General features: G+C 41.7%; 1 protein-coding gene across 2 annotated transcripts; it reads left to right on the top strand.

Moving 5' to 3' along the window:
* The first annotated feature begins 517 nt into the window (after positions 1–517).
* Positions 518–18,214, top strand: pcdh12 (protocadherin 12). 2 transcript variants are annotated; one of them, XM_071457552.1, is made up of 5 exons: positions 518–3,858; positions 8,194–8,279; positions 11,189–11,340; positions 15,904–16,068; positions 16,311–18,214. In XM_071457552.1, the coding sequence occupies exons 1-5, from the start codon at positions 991–993 to the stop codon at positions 16,568–16,570; spliced, it is 3,531 nt and encodes a 1,176-aa protein (XP_071313653.1). In that variant the 5' UTR covers positions 518–990; the 3' UTR covers positions 16,571–18,214. The 2 variants fall into 2 exon arrangements, with proteins under 2 accessions (XP_071313653.1, XP_071313654.1); XM_071457553.1 differs by having other exon boundaries at positions 532–3,858; positions 8,197–8,279.
* Positions 18,215–18,573: the final 359 nt, after the last annotated feature.

Genomic DNA, 18,573 nt, shown 5'->3' with positions numbered 1-18,573 from the left:
TCCAAGGACACACAACAAAACGCTGTCATGTTGGACATCCTCAACATCAGATTTTAGGTTTAAAGAATACACAACAATAATTTACTCTTAGTACTTTGAACAAAAAGCCAAAAGCTTAGAAAATGATTTCAATGCAAAGCAGAGTGTTACTGAGGACTGACAGCTCTAAAGCTGTTGCTGTATTTATGGTGATGGCCAATCTTCATATCTTCATATGTTTGTGTTTTGGCTGTCATTGCCCCAGACCGTACGTCATCGTGATGGAGCTCACTTATATGTCTTGCTGTGGCCCTTATTCCCACTGGGATATATGGGGGGGGGGGGGGGGGGGGGCTGTAAGTGACAGAGAGGTGGTGTCATATTTCTTTAAAAGCACTCTAGAGTTATGCTGAGTATCCTCAGGGCAGGACGGCTTTTCTTTGTGTTGAGTCTGGCTTTATTTGCATACAACCCTCCTCCTGCCTTCGGATTGGCTGGGGCTCCACTAGCATGTGGAAATCCAAATCCAAACTTTCTCAGTTGGAGTTGAACTGTCCTGAGTAGAGGAGATGAACTGGGAGGCTGGACGCCAGCAGCATGAGTGAGTAACAGCAATAGGCAGAGGCTCAGTGTACGAGGAAAGAGAGGGTGATATCTTAATTATAGGCTTCTATAATTATATCCTGAACAAACCGAGTGTTTCTTTTTCTAGGTATTTGCTTTACAAACAGTTTTCTTTACTAGTTTGCTTGTGGTTGTTTTTTTTTTTTTTTGGTTCTTTTTTATTTTATGGAGAAACTATATTATTTTGAAGAAAAACTGGATTTGATCATCATTTTATCTGATGTTTGGAACAGACAGACTTAATATTTTTTATTTCAAAAGGACAGTTTGAAGTTATTTTAAATTTTAAAGTTATAAAATTGTTTTAATAGCTTTATTTATAGTACTGAACAGCGATTTTTAGAAATGTCAGTTTAGTCAGTAAGAGATTGTTTACCTCACATCATTATGCTGCTGGCTCTGCTTCTGGTTCTGAGTCTTTGCTCTGAGGCTCGATCCTCGGAACCATCATCAATAACTGTCCAGTATCGGGTTTGGGAGGAGCAGTCACCGGGAACCCAGGTCGGCCGGCTGGCAGACGACCTCCGGCAGAGGGATGAAGGTGGTCCTCTGGAGGATTTCCAGGTGGTGGAACACGGAAAGGCCCTTCCCTTCTCTGTCAGCACTCGAAACGGGGTTGTCTCCACCCAAGGCCGGCTGGACAGGGAGGAGCTGTGCCGGGGGTTGGACTTGTGTGAGGTGGCCTTCAGTGTCCTTTACAGGAAAAGCGGTGCTGTGAACTGCCTGAGGGTTCGTGTGGAGGTGATGGACCTGAACGACCACAGTCCCAGCTTCCCAAGTCCTCTGCAGGAGGTTGAGATCTCAGAGACAGCCAGTCTTAGAATGCGAATCCCTCTAGACAGGGCGGTGGATCCTGATGCAGGGCCCAACAGCCTTCAGACTTACTCGCTGTCTGTCAATCAACACTTTGCTCTTGATGTAACTGTCGGTCCAGATGGCACAAAACAGGCAGAGCTGGTGGTCATTAAAGAACTTGATAGGGAGCTTCAGACCTCCTTTGACCTCACCCTGGTGGCATGGGATAAAGGGAACCCCCCCAGATCTGGGAGCACATCAGTCAGAGTTAATATTCTGGACTCAAATGACAACAGCCCAACGTTTGAGGACAGCACTCCAACTGTGGAGCTACCTGAAGATACAGCCCGTGGGACAACCATCATCAACCTCAAGGCCACTGATCCAGACCAGGGTGCCAATGGGGAGGTGGAGTATTCGCTCAGTAAGCACACACGTCCAGAGGTTCAGAGGCTCTTCTATGTTGATCCACAAAATGGAGCTGTGAGTCTCAGAGCACCCCTGGACTATGAGGCACAGCCTTCTTATGAAGTGATCATCCAGGCCCGCGATCGTGGGCCCAATGCTATCCCCTCGCACTGCAAAGTGCATGTCAAGCTTAAGGATGTTAATGATAACGCACCAAGGATACACATGACCTGGACTCCACCCAACTCACCTGTGGCGACTGTGCTAGAAGGAGCGCAAGAGGACACCTTTCTTGCTCTCGTGATGGTCTCTGATGCAGATTCAGGAGAAAATGGCAAAGTGAGAGCACATATTCAGCACGGATCTGGTCCTTTCCGCCTTAAACGGATTCATGGTGACAATTACATGATTGTGACAAATGGCAGCCTGGATAGAGAGAAGGTTATGAATTATAACATCACGCTCCTTGCCCAGGATTATGGAGATCCTCCACTGTCTTGTATTAAACACCTGCCTGTCCATGTTCTGGATGAGAATGACAATGCTCCAGTGTTTTCCACCCCCCTCTACAAAGCCTCCTTCAAGGAGAACAATGTTGCAGGCTACCATGCTCTCAAAGTTGAAGCACACGATGTTGACCTGGAGCTCAGTGGAAGAGTTTCCTACTTCATTCCCAACTCAAATGATGTGGAAAGTCCCACACAGTCTTTCTCAATCCACCCAACTAGTGGTGTCATAAGCATCCAGCGCCCTCTGGACTATGAGGAATCCCACACCTACTCCTTCATTGTGGAGGCCGTTGACCACGGTCATCCGCCTCTCACCAGCACTGCAACTGTCCAGGTTGACATTGAGGATGTAAATGACAACTACCCAGTCATCAAGGAGCCAAAACCCAGAAAGGGTGTGGCCTCTTTGAGTGTACCTGTCAATGCAGATAAGGGGGAGATAGTGACTGAGTTGGGGAATGACATGGAGGAGGCATCGACTGCTTTTCCAATTAATCACCCAGTCAGAGAGGGACTTGTTGGATTTTTTGCATCCACCATAAAGGCTGAAGACCCAGACTCAGGGTTAAATGGAGAACTCCAGTACCTCATTACTGATGGAAACCCCTATGGACTATTTTGGTTGGATGAAGCTACAGGCCAGCTGTTTGTTAACACCACCAATGCCACTGAGCTCATTGGGAAAACCTTTAAGGTAGACATAGCTGTATCAGACATGGGCACTCCCAGTCTGGCCACCAAGGTAACTCTGGAGGTGAGCTTTATCAACCTCAAGGACCATCTGAAGAACTCATCACCTGGTAATCGTGGACAGCTAAGCTTCACCATGATGATGGCTATCTGCCTGGGTGCTACATGCCTGCTACTTCTGTTGGCCATTGCTTTGGTGACGACATTCTGCCGTCCCGAGAAACGAGACAACCGAGCTTACAACTGCAGGCAGGCTGAATCAACCTACACCCGCCATCCTCGGCGCCCGCAGAAAAACATCAGAAAGTCTGACATTCAACTAATTCCCGTCATCCGGGGGCGAAAGGAGGAGCATCCTGAAGACGACAGTGAAGCCCAGCCACTGGCTCCATCTCCAGTGATGCCAGAGGATCTACAAACTGAGAGACAATTCACCTTAACACAATCAGTCATGAACACAAGCTTCCATTCCCAAGGCTATCCAGAAGGGGATGCCTCTCAACCTGTCACCCATCACTGCAAAACCCTACGAAAACCTGGAATCATTGAACTTGATGGCACTTTGCCTCTGACGCCCGCAACCTCATACCGGACTCTTCGGAAAGCCAGGAACCCGTCATCATCCTCTTCAGTTTCGCATTCAAGTACCTTAAAGCGCCAGACTCACCCAGAAAGGGAGGAAGCAGAGCCGGCATGTTCAGGGTCCCAGGCGACTCTTAGGAGGCCAAAGACCTTGGAGGGACGAGGGGGGCATGATGCAGACCACCGGCAGATGCTTCGAAACCTGGTTCGACTGTCCATGGCTGCGTTTGGAGACTCCATTGAACTTTCCTCAGCTTCCCCAGAGGTGCAGGTGAGTTGTGGTATTTTACTTCCAGCAGTCACAGCGATCAACATTATTTTGTCTTCCCTGGTACCTTTAAATTGTTAGTAACTTGCAACCAGTTCATTGATGTAGTTCAATATTCAATCTAGTCATTTACATTTGCTTCCAGTTAAGCATTCAGGGTGTGGGGGTCAGTTGTTCTTTCATCAAATACATTTTAATGTCTTCTTGTTTAATGCTTCATTTGTATTAAAGAAAAACCTAAGCCTCATCTCTAAAAATGCAAAAAAAAAAAAGTCCCATCATTTAAGTGTATTCACAAGAGAAGAAAAAGGAGTTTCTGATGAGTACATTTAGAAAACCGAAATACAATGCATGCTGGGAAGCATGCTAACAAGTTGACAGTGTCTTTTATAACAAACTTAAAATTGAATTCACTCAGCTCAGCATTCATTAAAACTCATTAAATTTACACCGCAAGACTTAAACTCATGACTGAAGTTGTGAAGTTGTGTTCACAGCAGCTAATGATAATTTTACTGCAAGTTGAACTGACAAATGTATCCATTTACATAGCATTAATGATTTCTCTAAATCTGCTTGATGAATTTTTAATGTCTTCTTATTTACATTTTCCACTATAGCGTGAATATTAAGGCTAATGCACTGCTGCTGGCTCTCATTTAAATCTAATTTACTTCCATCTCAAAACGTGTGATCACATTTATTTCAACATGTGCTTACAGTTAGTACTGGAGTAATTAAGTCTCCCCCCTGCAGGCTTTCAGATTAATCTGAAGTGAAGTCCATTAGAGAGTAAGAACCCCCCCCCCCCCACACACACACACACACACACACACATACACACACACACAGACACACACACAGACATACACACACACACACACACACACACACACACACACACACACACATTTTCCCAACAGCCTCTTTGCTTTTTCAGCCTCCTGTGTGATAACTTAGACAGTTGGGTGAAGGTGTGTGTGTGTGTGGATGGATTGGGGTGGCGGGGGGGGTGGGTGGGTGGGTGGGTGGGGGGGGGGTGTATAACTAGCTGATGGATGACTGTGAAGCCAAAAAGCAGCAAGTTTATTCAGGTGCTCATGTGTCACAGACAGTAATCCCCCCAGTCTGGCTTTTCTTTACAAAATATCACATATCAGATTCATATTGAAACCAGGAGAGTAGGCGCAAGTGGACTTTTCTTGTGCTCTGTGGGAAGGGGGGTCTGGGGAGGGTGGTTGGGGGTTGGGGGCAAGGAGATGAGGCAGGCCAAAGTGAGCTGTGATGTGTTTGTAGTGTAAGCTAACACCATCCTGACACACTGCTCTGTCACTTACAAATGACCCGAAAATCACTTTTACTGAGCTGAGGAAAGAAAAACAGCTTGGACTAAAAACAGCAACTCAGAGTGCAGAGCAGGATACTGAACCAGGACACACTCTGTCAGCTTCAAATACTGCATGTACACAGATTTAACCATTAGTTCATTGTTAACAACTCCCACTTTTGTGTGTGTATCCAAAGCTTGATATACTTTCTTCCTCTTCCATAGAGCTCGATTGTTTCCAAAAACTATTAAAACACATCAGTGAGCGACACTGTTGTGCTGGGTGACATGTTCCTTCATTACCATGAACACACACACGCCATCCTGCTGCCCCAAATACTCACAAGAACACCATACGTGGATTGATCCGCCACTGAAAATAGTCCCTTGCTAGTGACTAACTAGTTTTTCGAAAAATTAAACTATATAATTATATTTTTCAAGACGTAGTATGAACTAATGGACTTGAGGGAAATTAGAAAGTATTTGGAGGTGAACTAACACATTGTTAGTTTTGGTTTGAACAGGTTTTGTCACAATAAGAAAATTAGACTAGAAATGTCCTTTAAAAATCAAATCTCTCAATTGAGGAGGTGAAATGTGACTCATTCATCTAATCTGATTGTTTGAGACAATATGGACAGAATCACTGATACTTTGGTCACATTAAACATTGAAATGACAGTATATTGGATGAGTAATATAGAGGGGAATGAATGAAGTACTGTATGAATGTTTTTAGATGAGCTGCTGAAAGAATGGTTATTAATTCTCTATATTAGTCTTCTAGATGTATTTATTCAAGCCAATTTATACAAAAATCCCTTTAAATTCATCCCCACATATATGGTATCTTGAGTCTCTAAATTTAAAATAAAGTTCTGTGGGTTTGAACAATGTTGGACCAGAACTTGAGTTTGTACAGTTTACAAGAGGAAGAAAACCGACTTAGAACCTCACAACTGTCAAATATTTTATAATTATAATATTAATAACACACTGACATACAAGTAACCGCTTTCTTAGGAGCTCAGTCAGTTAGTTGGAGTCATGAATGTGGCCCAGAGCTTCAGAAACAACAGTTTTAATAGGGTTGAGCTGGAGAAATGCTGCACTGGTTGAAACACAAACCAGCGTTATCAAGGGCGAAAGTTGCTGCCAGTGCCCTGTAGACAGAGAACAAAGAGCTCGGCCAGGTCCAACATCCTCACGTGAATCCCATCAAAGAAAGGAAGAGGCCTTTTTCTTTTTACCCAGAATCCCCCTCTTCCAGTCGGCCCAGTTGGCACTTCAGAAGTTTCTCTCCCCTCGAGATTGTAGAGGAAGAGGCCTGCTGGACGCCTGGGAGGAGAGGGGGATTTACTGTTCACCTCCACCTCAACACACACGCACACGCACACACACACACACACACACACACACACACACACACACACCCTCCACTTGTCCAAATTTCAGAGTCCATCCTGGAAGGAAACTGGCCAGAGAAGAATAGGCTTTTACGTAGAGGCTGTTTCCTGTCGCTGCAGCAGCGTGCACGTGCAAAAACACACAAAACGCACAAATGTCATGGCTAAAACAAAGTCATAAATTAGCATGCGAACACACACACACATACACACACAGACAGACACGTACACCTTCCCCAATGTGTGTGTTTCCTCCCTGGTGTGCAGTGTGTATCCGCTGTATAACAGAGCTGTCAGCAGAAAGCTGTGAGCAGTGAGACGGACGCAGCCGCTCGGTTCTCACACTGTTAAACTCACTGAAAACAAAAAAAAAAAAGAAAATATTTATTCACTTTTACCTGAGTGTTGCTGAAATCAGCTGCACTGATTTTTCAGTCAGCCAAACCAACAGGGAGATACTCCCACTGCTCCTGGGAGGGAGTTTGTCTCCCCTTAGGTTCAGATTTCAACAACAAACTAAAGTTTAAAACAACTAAAACACAGAGGATTAATTTGAGATATGTATCAGCCTTTTGTTGAGGAGGCAGACACACTGCAGTTTTTAATAACAATGCATTAGAGATGACTCATTATTCTTTGGTGAGTACAGACACTGGTTCACAGAGAGTGATTAAAGCAAAAAGTCAGTTTAAAGTCAGAGGTTTAATTTTTGTCCTTGTCAAGTTCCATCCATCCATCAGCTTTTTCCTCTCGAGGGTTGCAGGTCATCACATGGCTGACATATCGAGACAAACACCCATTCACACTCACATTCACACCTATGGACTGTTTAAAGTGTCCGCACCTGAAATAACTGGCCACTGATGACGTTGGTCATTTTAAACGACAAAGCCAACAGGCTGAGCAGGTAGAGCTTGTCGCCCGCTCCTCCTGTCTACATGTTGACCTGACCCATGCGCAATTTTCATGGAGTGCATATATTGAATTTGAAATATATATAAAATAAAAACATATATATGGTATCAATTACAAATTGGAACAATTTGATATATAATGACATACACTGTATGTTTATCTTATACAAATATGTATGTTTATGTATGTATGTTTATATTGTAGACATATGTGATATAGCCACCTATATCTTGTCAAAATATGTTGATATAATATACAATGGCTTCTTAGACCACTTTTCCAGAATGGGAAGATAGACATCTTTAAAACCGATGGGAAATTAATTAGAAAAACATATATAAGTATATAGAATTTTAAATATATATCATTAACGCAACATGTTATAGCATACAAAAATCACATAATTTTACTACAGGTATTTCTTTTATGTTATAAACACATATCTCCATGTATCCAGAGGATGTATAAATGTGATATATATGACAACATCACTCTGTAAAAGCTCCACATAGATGCATTATTGACCATATAGAGGTGTCAGATGTAAAAGTGCTGGCTGTGAAGACGCTTTAGAACGAGTGTCAGGTAATAGGTCTTTAGCAGAATGTGTAAAGTCATTACAATTGCTAACCATTGTTTCACCTTCATCCCTCCTCTTTTCCCTCCTTCTCCTCTTCCTCCCTGCAGCAGATATCCCAGCTCCTCTCCCTCCTCCGGCAGGGTCAGCTGCAGCCGAGGCCAAACTTCAGGGGGAACAAATATTCTCATCGCAGGTCAGTCTGACTCCTCCTCATCTTCCTCGTCTATCCTTCCTCCTCCTTCTCCCTCTTGTCCTCCTCCATCGTAGCCTCAGAGAGACCACAACAAAGGCAAAAAAAAAAAAAAAAACCCAGTGAGTTCCTACTGCTTTTTTTATGTTTCATTTAAACATAATGAAGTTTTTTTTTATGACTTTACCCTATTACTGACATTGTAACAACATGTGTTTACTGCATTTAAACATTTGGTTTGATCTCAGAGAATCTTTGTAATTCTTGTTTGTGAAAATGTATGAAAATTGTATGTCACAAAAGTTGTACGGAGTTAAAACAAACAAAACATAACCTTTAACTAAAAATAAAATATGTGCTGATTATTAATCCTAACAGGTGGTGTAGTTATGTAATGTAGTTATGTGACAAATTTGTAGTTTTTTGTGGTATGATAACAAAGTCACTTTTTTTGTTATGATTGAAAAGTGTATCTGGTAACAGTTAACAGTTAACTTTCTCTGTCTCATGGTTTTCACTCTGAGGGTTTCAAAATGAACCTGATAAAAAACAGAGAAGCTGGGTTTAGTTTTCTGTTTTCACCACCAACGCACAACATCAAGTAGATATAAACGTGTCAGACTCCATTTTTTTAACTTGAAAATTAAAACTATAATATAATATAGTATTTGTGGCCCTATTGCAAATTTTAACTGAATGGGCAAATCCTCGACCTGCAGTTGTCACTGGGTAACAAAGATGGGCTTTTCCTCCTTTCCTTCATCGCTCTCTTCATCATCAGAGGTTTGTTTCAGAGCCAGCTGGCTGCAGGTCTCACACTGTGATCACCGCTGTGCCCTCTGATCAAACCAGGCTGCCTCCGATAGCAGGACAGGCGGACATTAAAGCGGAATGCCACTCATTTTAAGAACTCACAGATGTTCCTCCTCAACCTGAATATTTCTGTTTGTTTGTGAAAGTGTAAAGATCCTCTCTAGAGCCTGGGTTTTCAGCCTGCAGCTACTTTTTTGTTTTATAAAAATGTTTTTTGTGTGATAATGTGGGCAGGTTCAACAAATTAAAAGTTATAGGCCACGTTTAAATAAAGCTGGCCCTCTTCTATAATTATTGTAGGGGTCGACAGGCACAGCATCACTGTGCCCAGATGCATATCAAGCTGCTTGGGTGTGTGCTATTTCAACAAAATACCATCATTTCCCACTTCAGACTTTATTTTTTTGCTAGGATAAATAAACCTTTCCATTCCTAAGCAAAAGACTGGTCTACTTTTATGACAACTTCAGAGGTAGAAGCTCAGATTGGACCATTTGGTATCGAACACTGATTTCACACTGAAAAGACCAAACAATCATATCAGTGTATAGACAAAACCATTTGAAGGATAAGTAGACCTCTGCAACTCACAAACAGCAATCACAGATCCAAAGTCGATGAAATGGGATCCAGTCGTCCTTTTCCCGCCTCTTATTCACAGTATGATCCTGACTGAAGAGACAGTTGCAGTACTGTATCAAAACTACCACATTCAGCACACATGCAGACGTTTAGACAGGATTTTATAAAGAGTAGAGATTTCTGGCACAACCTCTACTTACATAGAGAAGGTGAAAGTCTGAAAACTCAAATAGTATTAAGAGCAATTCTATTATTGGACTAATGTAAAGATAAGATGAATCTGTTTTCATCTGATTTGTTAAAACAGTTTTTCTTTTCTGGGTAAAACAAGCGTTGATGCTGTGCAGAACGTTTTCTCTGTGTGCGGCTGAACAGTGTCAGTTGTCAGTTAGATTAAATATCAGTCTTACAAAGGAGACTTTTGCTTCTAGTTGATGTGTGAAAGCTGATAAATGTGTTTCTGACCAACTGACCTGCTGTGACTGAAATAACAGCAGCAGACAAACAGGACACGGAGTCAAACACTCAATGTCACAGGAAGAGTGTCTCACAACCCCCATGGGTGTTTAAGTATGTGTGCGTGCGGGCAGGTTATAGCAGCTCTGTCTGACTGATTCACAGGAAGAAGCTACCTCAGCGCCGCCGTGGCGATGAGATTAGATCTGACTTCACCTTGATACACACTGAGGACTTTTGACAATGTACACAGTGATAGCAGACCAACAAACAGTCATATGAATCATTCTGTCACTGGTGAAGATTTCGGAGGTGATGACAAACTTTGTTGAAAGCTGGTTCATGTGGAAGTAGCTGTTTATGATGTGTCTATTAACCATGACTGTTCGACAAAGTTAACCATAGGTCCCATCAACAGATTTTTAGGAGGTTATTTTAGCCATGGCTGTGTTATCAGAAAAGGTTTGTATATGTTGTTTTGGACGTCAGCGTGGTTTAGGCCCGAGGACTGGTTGTACTTTTATTTAAATGCTTGTCATGTTGTGTTAAATGCTGGTCTTCACTAAATCCACAAAAAAACTGTTAAGTAACTTGTATTTAAACAAGTAGCATTACCTCATCTGATAAGATTTTAATCTTCAGTACCTGAATAAAACGATAAAATGAGGCTGAGTTTACTCTTGAGTGACTAACTCATCTGTGAGTTCACCTTTGTCTGACTGGCACTTCCTGTCTGAGCCTGCCTGCAGCCATATGCTCTGATACTGCAGAGGTTTGGAGGTGTGTGCGTGTGTGTGTGTGTGTGTATGTGGTTGTTTGGTTATCACAGGATTTGTTACATAAAACCTCAGGAATTTTATCACCATTTTATCTCTCTACACCAAACCTCTGGCTCCATATCATAGATGAAGACTGGAGCTCTGTCTGGTTATTATCGGGGCTTATGTTCTTCGTTTCTCTGTGAAAAAGAAAAATACAAATCTTTGATAAGCACAACTGGAGGGCTGACCACGAAATGTGCAATTATTGACATTTTCTTCATGTTTTGTGTGTGTGTGCAGATATGGAGGCCAGGATTGTTCTGATTGGCAGAGCACCAAAGACAGTGGACACGGTGAAAGCGAGGCTGGAGATGTGGACTGGGAACCAGGAAGAGACTCCCCCATAGACCCACAGCTGGAAGAGGGGCTCAACAACCTGCTCAACAATGCTGGTACACACACACACACACACACACAGACATACACACATGCACAAGCAGTATACACGCGATGGCAGTGACTTGTTTGAGGCTATCTGCTAATTGATGTTAACAGTGTGTGCGGTGCTGCAGCATTAAAATCCTCCATCAAATCACTGTTTTATACTGATGCAATGCCATGACAACAGACACATAATGTTAATGGCACCAAACCATGAAAGGCTCAATGAAAGCTCCCTTTCAAGACCTAAGAGGAAGAACAGCAGCCATGTTTGTGAAAGGCTGACCAATACAGCATAGGCTGCAGACTGGGAGATCCATAGAGATCAATATCTATAGTGATGACAGTTAATGATAGATAATAGATAATGATAAAGCCATTACTACATCTCAAATTGTTCTGTGAGACCAGTAAAGCTTCAAGGTAAGTGCCATTACTCTTCCAAAATAAAAAAAAAGTTATGTAAGCAGCACAAATTTGATAACTCATGAAACTTTGTGCACTTTGTGTTAACTGTTGTATGAAATTGATGCATGAAAAGAAACTTCTTACGGTAATATGTGCTAATATTAGCAAGCGAGGGAAACGACAAAAACTCCCAAATGTAAAATAATCTAAAATGGACTCTTGTGCACTCTGTTGGAGGCTCAGCTGTCACTGTGTCGACGTTGGAAACACCCACTCAAAAGCTGTGAGCCACAAATATGTCCACAAAATATTTGGACCTCCTTAAAAAAATCAAAAACAGTGCCCGTACATATCTGTAGTATTGTTATACCGTGGTGTTTTCTTTCACAAAGCGAGGTGAACCAAAGTTTCAGTTTTTGTCTTTGATGTCGTATTTCATGTGACTCTGCTGTACTTTCCTATTTAAGCGAGACAAATACAAACAAGAGACAAATAAACTAAACTGTTGTCACCGAGCTCAGCGGTGACCTCCTGCTGAAACTCTCTGATCCACGAGGACAAAAGCAGCTGCACTGTGACCCCTGATGAATATACAGACTCGTCACATACAATGGACACACACTGGCAAAAGTAGAAAACAGGATGACAGCAGGAAATAACACAGTGGCAGGTTATACATCCACATCCACCCACGCGGTCCACTCATCTAAGATTCAGATAAGCTTATGAATATGTTTTTCTTTGTCTTCAAATGTGTTTTTCTGCGTTCTCATGGTGGAAAATTTTCTCCAGCCTGATAAAAAATGTCTCATTAGAATAAATTCAGGTTTCCTTTAAACAATCAAACACCGACAACAACACTGACACTTGTCAGTCCAACATAAACTATTAGCTTGTTCGAGTTATTGTGATAATATTCATGATGTCATTAGCATGTGAGGGTCATTGTGTTATTAGCATGTTAGTCTTACTATAGGGTGTTAGCATGCTATAGTGATATTACTTTGAGTTTAATGAGCATGTTAGTGTCATTAGCATTATAATGTTTATGATAATGTCATCAGCATGTGATGATCATTAGCTTGTTGGTGCTAATAGCATTTTAGTGTTGTTAGCAGGATGGCTTTATTAGTATGGTAGTTGCACAAGCATGATGTTTGCGAGCATGTTTGTTTTAGCTTGATAGTGATAGAGTTAGTTTAACAAACTGAGTTAGAAGCTTGACAGTGTTAGCATTAATGTTATTTCTGATATTAGTGTGTCTTAGGTCACTGGATGGGTCCATGACATCCAGCTTCATGTCCTCGTTTTTGTTATGAAACCATGGCCGCCACCTTTCCTGAAGTTTTACCAAGATATTTTCACTCAAACACACAAACTTCAGACTTATTGTTTAGCTGGGAATTCCACAGTAGTATGTAGGCCAGCACTCGGTTTGTACAATGTGTGAGTGTGTACAGTCGGTGTGTGTGTGTGTGTGTGTGTGTGTGTTAAACAGTTTCTTCCTGGTATTGTGGTGGTCAGAGCCCTGGGGCGAGCAGAGGGGTTTACCGCCTGATGATGATCGGGCGAGGTCTGCTTCATGACAGGAGAGAGAGAAACAAAAGTGTGAGTGGGAGTGTGTTGTGTTATGTGTGAGGTGCTTGACTCACCTTCTACCCTGCAGGCTCTATTATCACTGTAACTCACACCAGAGTACTATGACAACTAACTGTGTGTGTGTGTGTGTGAGTGTGTGAGTGTGCTTTGATGAAGCCGTCAGCGCAACACATAAATCTTGTCTTCTTTTATTTTTCTGACCTGCACCTTCTTCTTCTTCTGTCTGTCATTATGAATCATACTGACACATACCTGTCCCTTTGTTCATGTCTGAAGATGATACAAATGGTGTTGAGAGTGTGTATGAGTGTGTGTTTCCTTCTTAATCTGTTGGGACTATGATTGTGTTCTCAGGCTTTCTGTTGTTCAGTATAATCTTATCAAACTGTGTGTCATGTTATACCATATCTGTAGCTCCCTCCAGAAAACAACAGGAGGCATAAGGTCATGGTTAAACTGTGAGAACTGTGTTGAAACCGTAAAGTAATGTACAATAGTAACAATACACTCAACAAAATGCATGTATGTATATCTTGTATTTAAAGTTCATTCATTCATTCATTCAACAATAAGAAAAACAGGGAGGCTGGTTGTTTAATGTCCTGTATTTCTGCTTTGCTCCTGTTTAACAATGAACCTTGTGTTTCTATACAAATCAAAACAACTTATTTATTCATCTTATTCACATGGGGTTTCATTTTCCAGTTTAAACACATAGACAGACATTATTGGTAGTTTTAAACAGCCGACTTCTTATCTGAGAAGAATCTGCTGGAACCCGACGCGCTTAGTAATTTAAAGAGGATTTTGTGTTTGGAGGATCTGTGGTGAAATCCTGCCAAAACAAAGGGAGGAAAGGAGGGTTGGAGCAGGGGGTTAACTCTGGGGGCGGTCTCTGCCGAACTAGGTGTATGTTTTAGACTGTGTGTGTGTGTGTCTGTGTGTTAGTCTCTGTGTGTGTTGGTAAGTTAATTCCCTACATCTGGTTGTGGTTAGATGAAGGAGACCACAGCTCTGTAGCTGATTAGTCTGAGCTGATGCAGTTTTTACTGCTCTATATTCATCCGACGCCTGGAGATGAAGAGATAAATATCACACTGTGAATTACAGCAATGCACTCATAGCTCAGTGTGTTTCAAACACCTTGTCACAAATACATCTACATCCATTTCTTTGTGTATGGCTGAATCAAAATAGCACCAATTGTGGCCAGACTGTCTCCATACAGACAGAGCTAGAAACTGAATCGAGCTGTGTCACACTATTTTGGCCCCTGTGCTCCTCATCCTCTTTCACTTAAAGGTGTTTCCTTGGGGGCTCCTTGGTGGCTCACCTGGTAGAGAGTATACCATTAAGGCTTTGTCCCAACAGTGGCACAGAGTTCGAATCTGACTTGTGGCCCTTTACTGCATGTCTCTCTCTCACTATACCTATTTAATAAAGGCATTAAAAGCCCCAAAAATAACTTAAAAAAAACCCCCAAAAAACCATGTTTCCTTGGATGACAACTTGTCACGCTGTTTCTCTCATCTCACCTTTCATCTTTCATGGTCTGCAGACTAAATTAGATCAGATGAAACTGAAATAACTCTGATGGGAAATCAAGTTGCAACAACCGGAGAGAACAGGACGTAAACAGGATATAATGAGGATAAGAACTGAGAAAATGAGGGTGTTAAACATCTTTTTCACATTTATATCCAGCGGACAGATTGTTTTACAGTAACTGAGTAATTGAAATGAGACGAATAATCATCTGGGTTTGTTTGTGAGATTGGTTTGTGTGTCTTCGCTCATACACAGGCGTTTACGCCTCTGACACTGACACTGGAATAATGAGACCGGAGGCGAGCGAGCTGGCCAGCGGCGGTGTGAACGTGATGTTAGCGTACGTTCGAAGCATGCTGGACGCCATGGATGGCAGGAAAGGCCTTTTGACAGCAGCCAGATAAAACCACTGTGTCATTTCCTTCTTTTCCTGCCTCGGTCTTGTCCAGCAGTCAGACAAAGACTAACAGGGAACATTAAACTTGATCTGTAATCTGCGCTGGAGAGGTGGATCACAACAGGGAAAGTCTGGGGATATCGGACAAGTCCTTGAATGAATCTCTCTGAGGGGGTTTTGTGTTACGTTCGTTGCATCAGGCAGATTTCACACTGACAGAAAGACAAAACTTAATGAAAGAACAGATTTAAAATTTTACAAATTGGGAAAAAAATAATAACATATCACCTTTTTACAAACACACATGCAAAGACAAATGGCTGCATAGTTTTATACTTCTACTCCACCACATTTCACACAAATATTCCTACTTTTACTGCATTTATTTGACAGCTTTAGTTACAAGTTACTTTACAGATACTGATTGATACAGAATATAACCACAAATAAATTATGATGTATGATGTATATATTGTAGAGGGCTGAATTATTATAAATTTATTTTCTGTCAGTTCACGATCACTACACTCATAATTTCTGTGCTAGATTCATCTTCACAGGACAATAATCAGATAAAAACATGCAGTTCAAACATCTTATGTGGATCTCTCTCTTTCTGCAGATGATGTCTTCTCAGAGGTCAACGACCCGGCCTGGATGGCTAGACTCTCTCTTCCGCTCACCGGAGATTACCATGACAACGTTTTTGTTCCCAATGGGCCTCCGTCCCCTGAGAGTGAGCTCCTCCCCCGGGACGCCCTGGACTCCTCGTCCTTCTCCACCTTTGGTAAAAAACACTGTCACTACTTTAAAAAAAATCTGAGAAGTTAAATCTACATAATTACTTGATATAAACAAAGTTGGTATAAATAAATAATAGCAAATCTTTTGTGCATACTTTTTTAAAGTATGATCAGGTTCCACCTTTTTTTTTAGTTTATTTAAATAAATACTCCAGACAGAATTTCTGTTTTCAGTTCCCAGAAATAACAGCAGAGTGACACCTCCTTGTCTTCTTCCTCCTCTTAGGTAAAACTCCAGAGAAGGACGACTCACTGGGTGGGACCCTCCTGTCTGAGGTCAGCACGCTGTTTGAGATGCTGATGACGCAGAAGGCCGACGCCCATCCCGGCCCTCGACCGGACGTCCTGTACCGACTTTCTGCAGCGTACCGGCGCTCGCTGGGCCTGGACGGCACCACCACACCTGCAGCATGCAACGCGCCGAGGAGCTCTGGAAGCACTGAGAAGAGGTCGGGCCTGGCTGCACCATCAGGACTTTATCAATAAATCTGTACACTGAAAACTGGAAAAGACTGAGAGCTGACTCACACAGCTCAGAACAGGAAGTTAACTCTTGGAAACTGTTTTCCAAGTTTCTATGATTGATTGAAGTATGATGGGATTTTTGAGGCATTAACTGATACAATTCTTAAGAGATTTAAATGACTGGAACTGTAAATAATGCCATCATTGTACAATCAGAACTTAAACTTACAGGATGTGTCACTTTCAACACTTCTTGTGTCAATACAGTGACAAGACACGTGGCCTCACTTGTGGCTCAAAAACAGGACTTAAATGGAGCTGGAGTGGAGATTAAAAGCTGTTTATATGGTTGGTTTTCAGAGCAAAGGGTAGTGAGACACAGCCAGTCAACAAAGGAGGTAGGCAGGTAGACAGACAGGCAACTAGGGCTCGATGGCTAAAGCTACAGAGCAGAACAGACAATGCTAACCCGAATGGAGGAAAAGGAGTTAGTTTATACACTGAGTGGCTTATGAGGGAATGAGGAGCAGGTGCACAGGTGGGTGTGGGGATCAGGTGACCGTAGTTTGTGGAGAAGGTCAGTAGGGGTTAGTGACAGACAGGGAGTGGATATGCAGAATGACTTCATGTGAGGAGTTGGTGATATAACAGAGGGAATGTAAAGCTTTAACCACTCTTCCTACCTACAGACTCAAAGACTGTGGTTGTTGAGATATTTTGCTTTGGACCAGCACCATCCTTACATTGATTAATGAATCTACTGTGTCGAAAATGACAGATCCTGTTAAAATGGTGCTACAACAGTTGTTGCATTTTTAAAGCATCAGGCGTTTCAATTCAGGTTTAATTAATAGAAAATGAAAGGAAGTGAGCGGTGGAAGGAGCAGTCTGTAGACTGAAAGAGAAACTGGAATGAATATGCAGACATATTTGGCTCCAGGATATTGACTCTGAAAAACAGGATGGTTTGACAAAAAATAGACCACGATTTGATAGAAAAAAGGAAATAAGCAGGAACTTCAATGACAAAAAGAATTAATCTTAAACAGTGAATTTGAGATCGGAAAATGTTTCTGGTTTCCTTGTTAAACTGAACCACTGAACCTTAATTTCCACATTTCCTATTAACTCGGTTACATAATGCAGGAACAGCGAGGAGTTTTGTCTGTTAGGGTGTTATAAACCTTGTTGTTGTTCAGACTTTGGCTGGCAGTGACCAGGAAGAAATTTTGCATTGTCTTTTTTGTTTTTATCCTCAAGACTAAACAACAACAATGAGCTGAATGAAGGGAAAAAAAACTGTTTATTGTCAGCTGAGCAGCTCAGTCTGAACTTCCTATGTTCAACAACTCTGAAGTCCACCGCCTGAAAGTAAGACATTCTAATATTAGTAGGTATGTTTTTACAGGATGGCCCTAAAATATTAACTGTTGAATTACTGGTTGATGTAACCATCAGTTGGTCTCTTAAATTATTGGTTTGACTTCCATCCAGGGTTTTCTTAGTTGTAGTTTTTATACTGTTATTTTGCAAACAGGATGAACAGCACTTTGTACATAGTCTTTTGTCAAACTTTAAAAAAAAATTTTGTATCAAGATTTTTGTGTCATTGAAAGAAAGATTTGTAACTTTTTTCAATAAAATGTGTATCATGTTTAAACTCAAGTCTAACAGGGTCAAAAAATGTTAACACAAATAGCATTCAGAACTTCATTGGAAAAACATCAAATTTTGTTAAGTTTTGCCTGTAGAAGAATTTGGGTGTGAGTGGGTGTGTGAGTGTCTGAACAAACATTTGCTGACATTTAGGGAAGACTCACCTTTGGTTAAAGTCTGAATTAACTAATAAAGAGTAATAAATTGTAGGACAACACAGTGTTGTCACAGGAGCCAAAGTGTGCGTGGATGTTGACTGCGGAGATGTTTCCCTTTGTGCACAGCACCCTCTGGAGTTTAAAGGATACAGACACAGATACAGAGAGGGTGAGATTGCAGAACCCTTCACCAGATTAACAACAATTAGC

The sequence above is a fragment of the Trachinotus anak genome, unplaced genomic scaffold (assembly GCF_046630095.1).
Source record: "Trachinotus anak isolate AG129_WGS33_773 ecotype Australia unplaced genomic scaffold, CSIRO_AGI_Tana_v1 ptg000021l, whole genome shotgun sequence".
NCBI classification, from domain to species: domain Eukaryota; kingdom Metazoa; phylum Chordata; class Actinopteri; order Carangiformes; family Carangidae; genus Trachinotus; species Trachinotus anak.
The sequence above is the reverse complement of the archived record's forward strand: the minus strand, read 5'-3'. Positions and strand labels throughout refer to the sequence as shown.

Bases quoted from the DNA above. Each gene is read 5' to 3' on its own strand.
- pcdh12 (XM_071457552.1), top strand. From the start codon at position 991: ATGCTGCTGGCTCTGCTTCTGGTTCTGAGTCTTTGCTCTGAGGCTCGA. The intron at 3,859-8,193 runs GTGAGTTGTGGT...TCCTCCCTGCAG, and splicing joins CAGCTTCCCCAGAGGTGCAG to CAGATATCCCAGCTCCTCTC. The intron at 8,280-11,188 runs GTCAGTCTGACT...GTGTGTGTGCAG, and splicing joins AACAAATATTCTCATCGCAG to ATATGGAGGCCAGGATTGTT.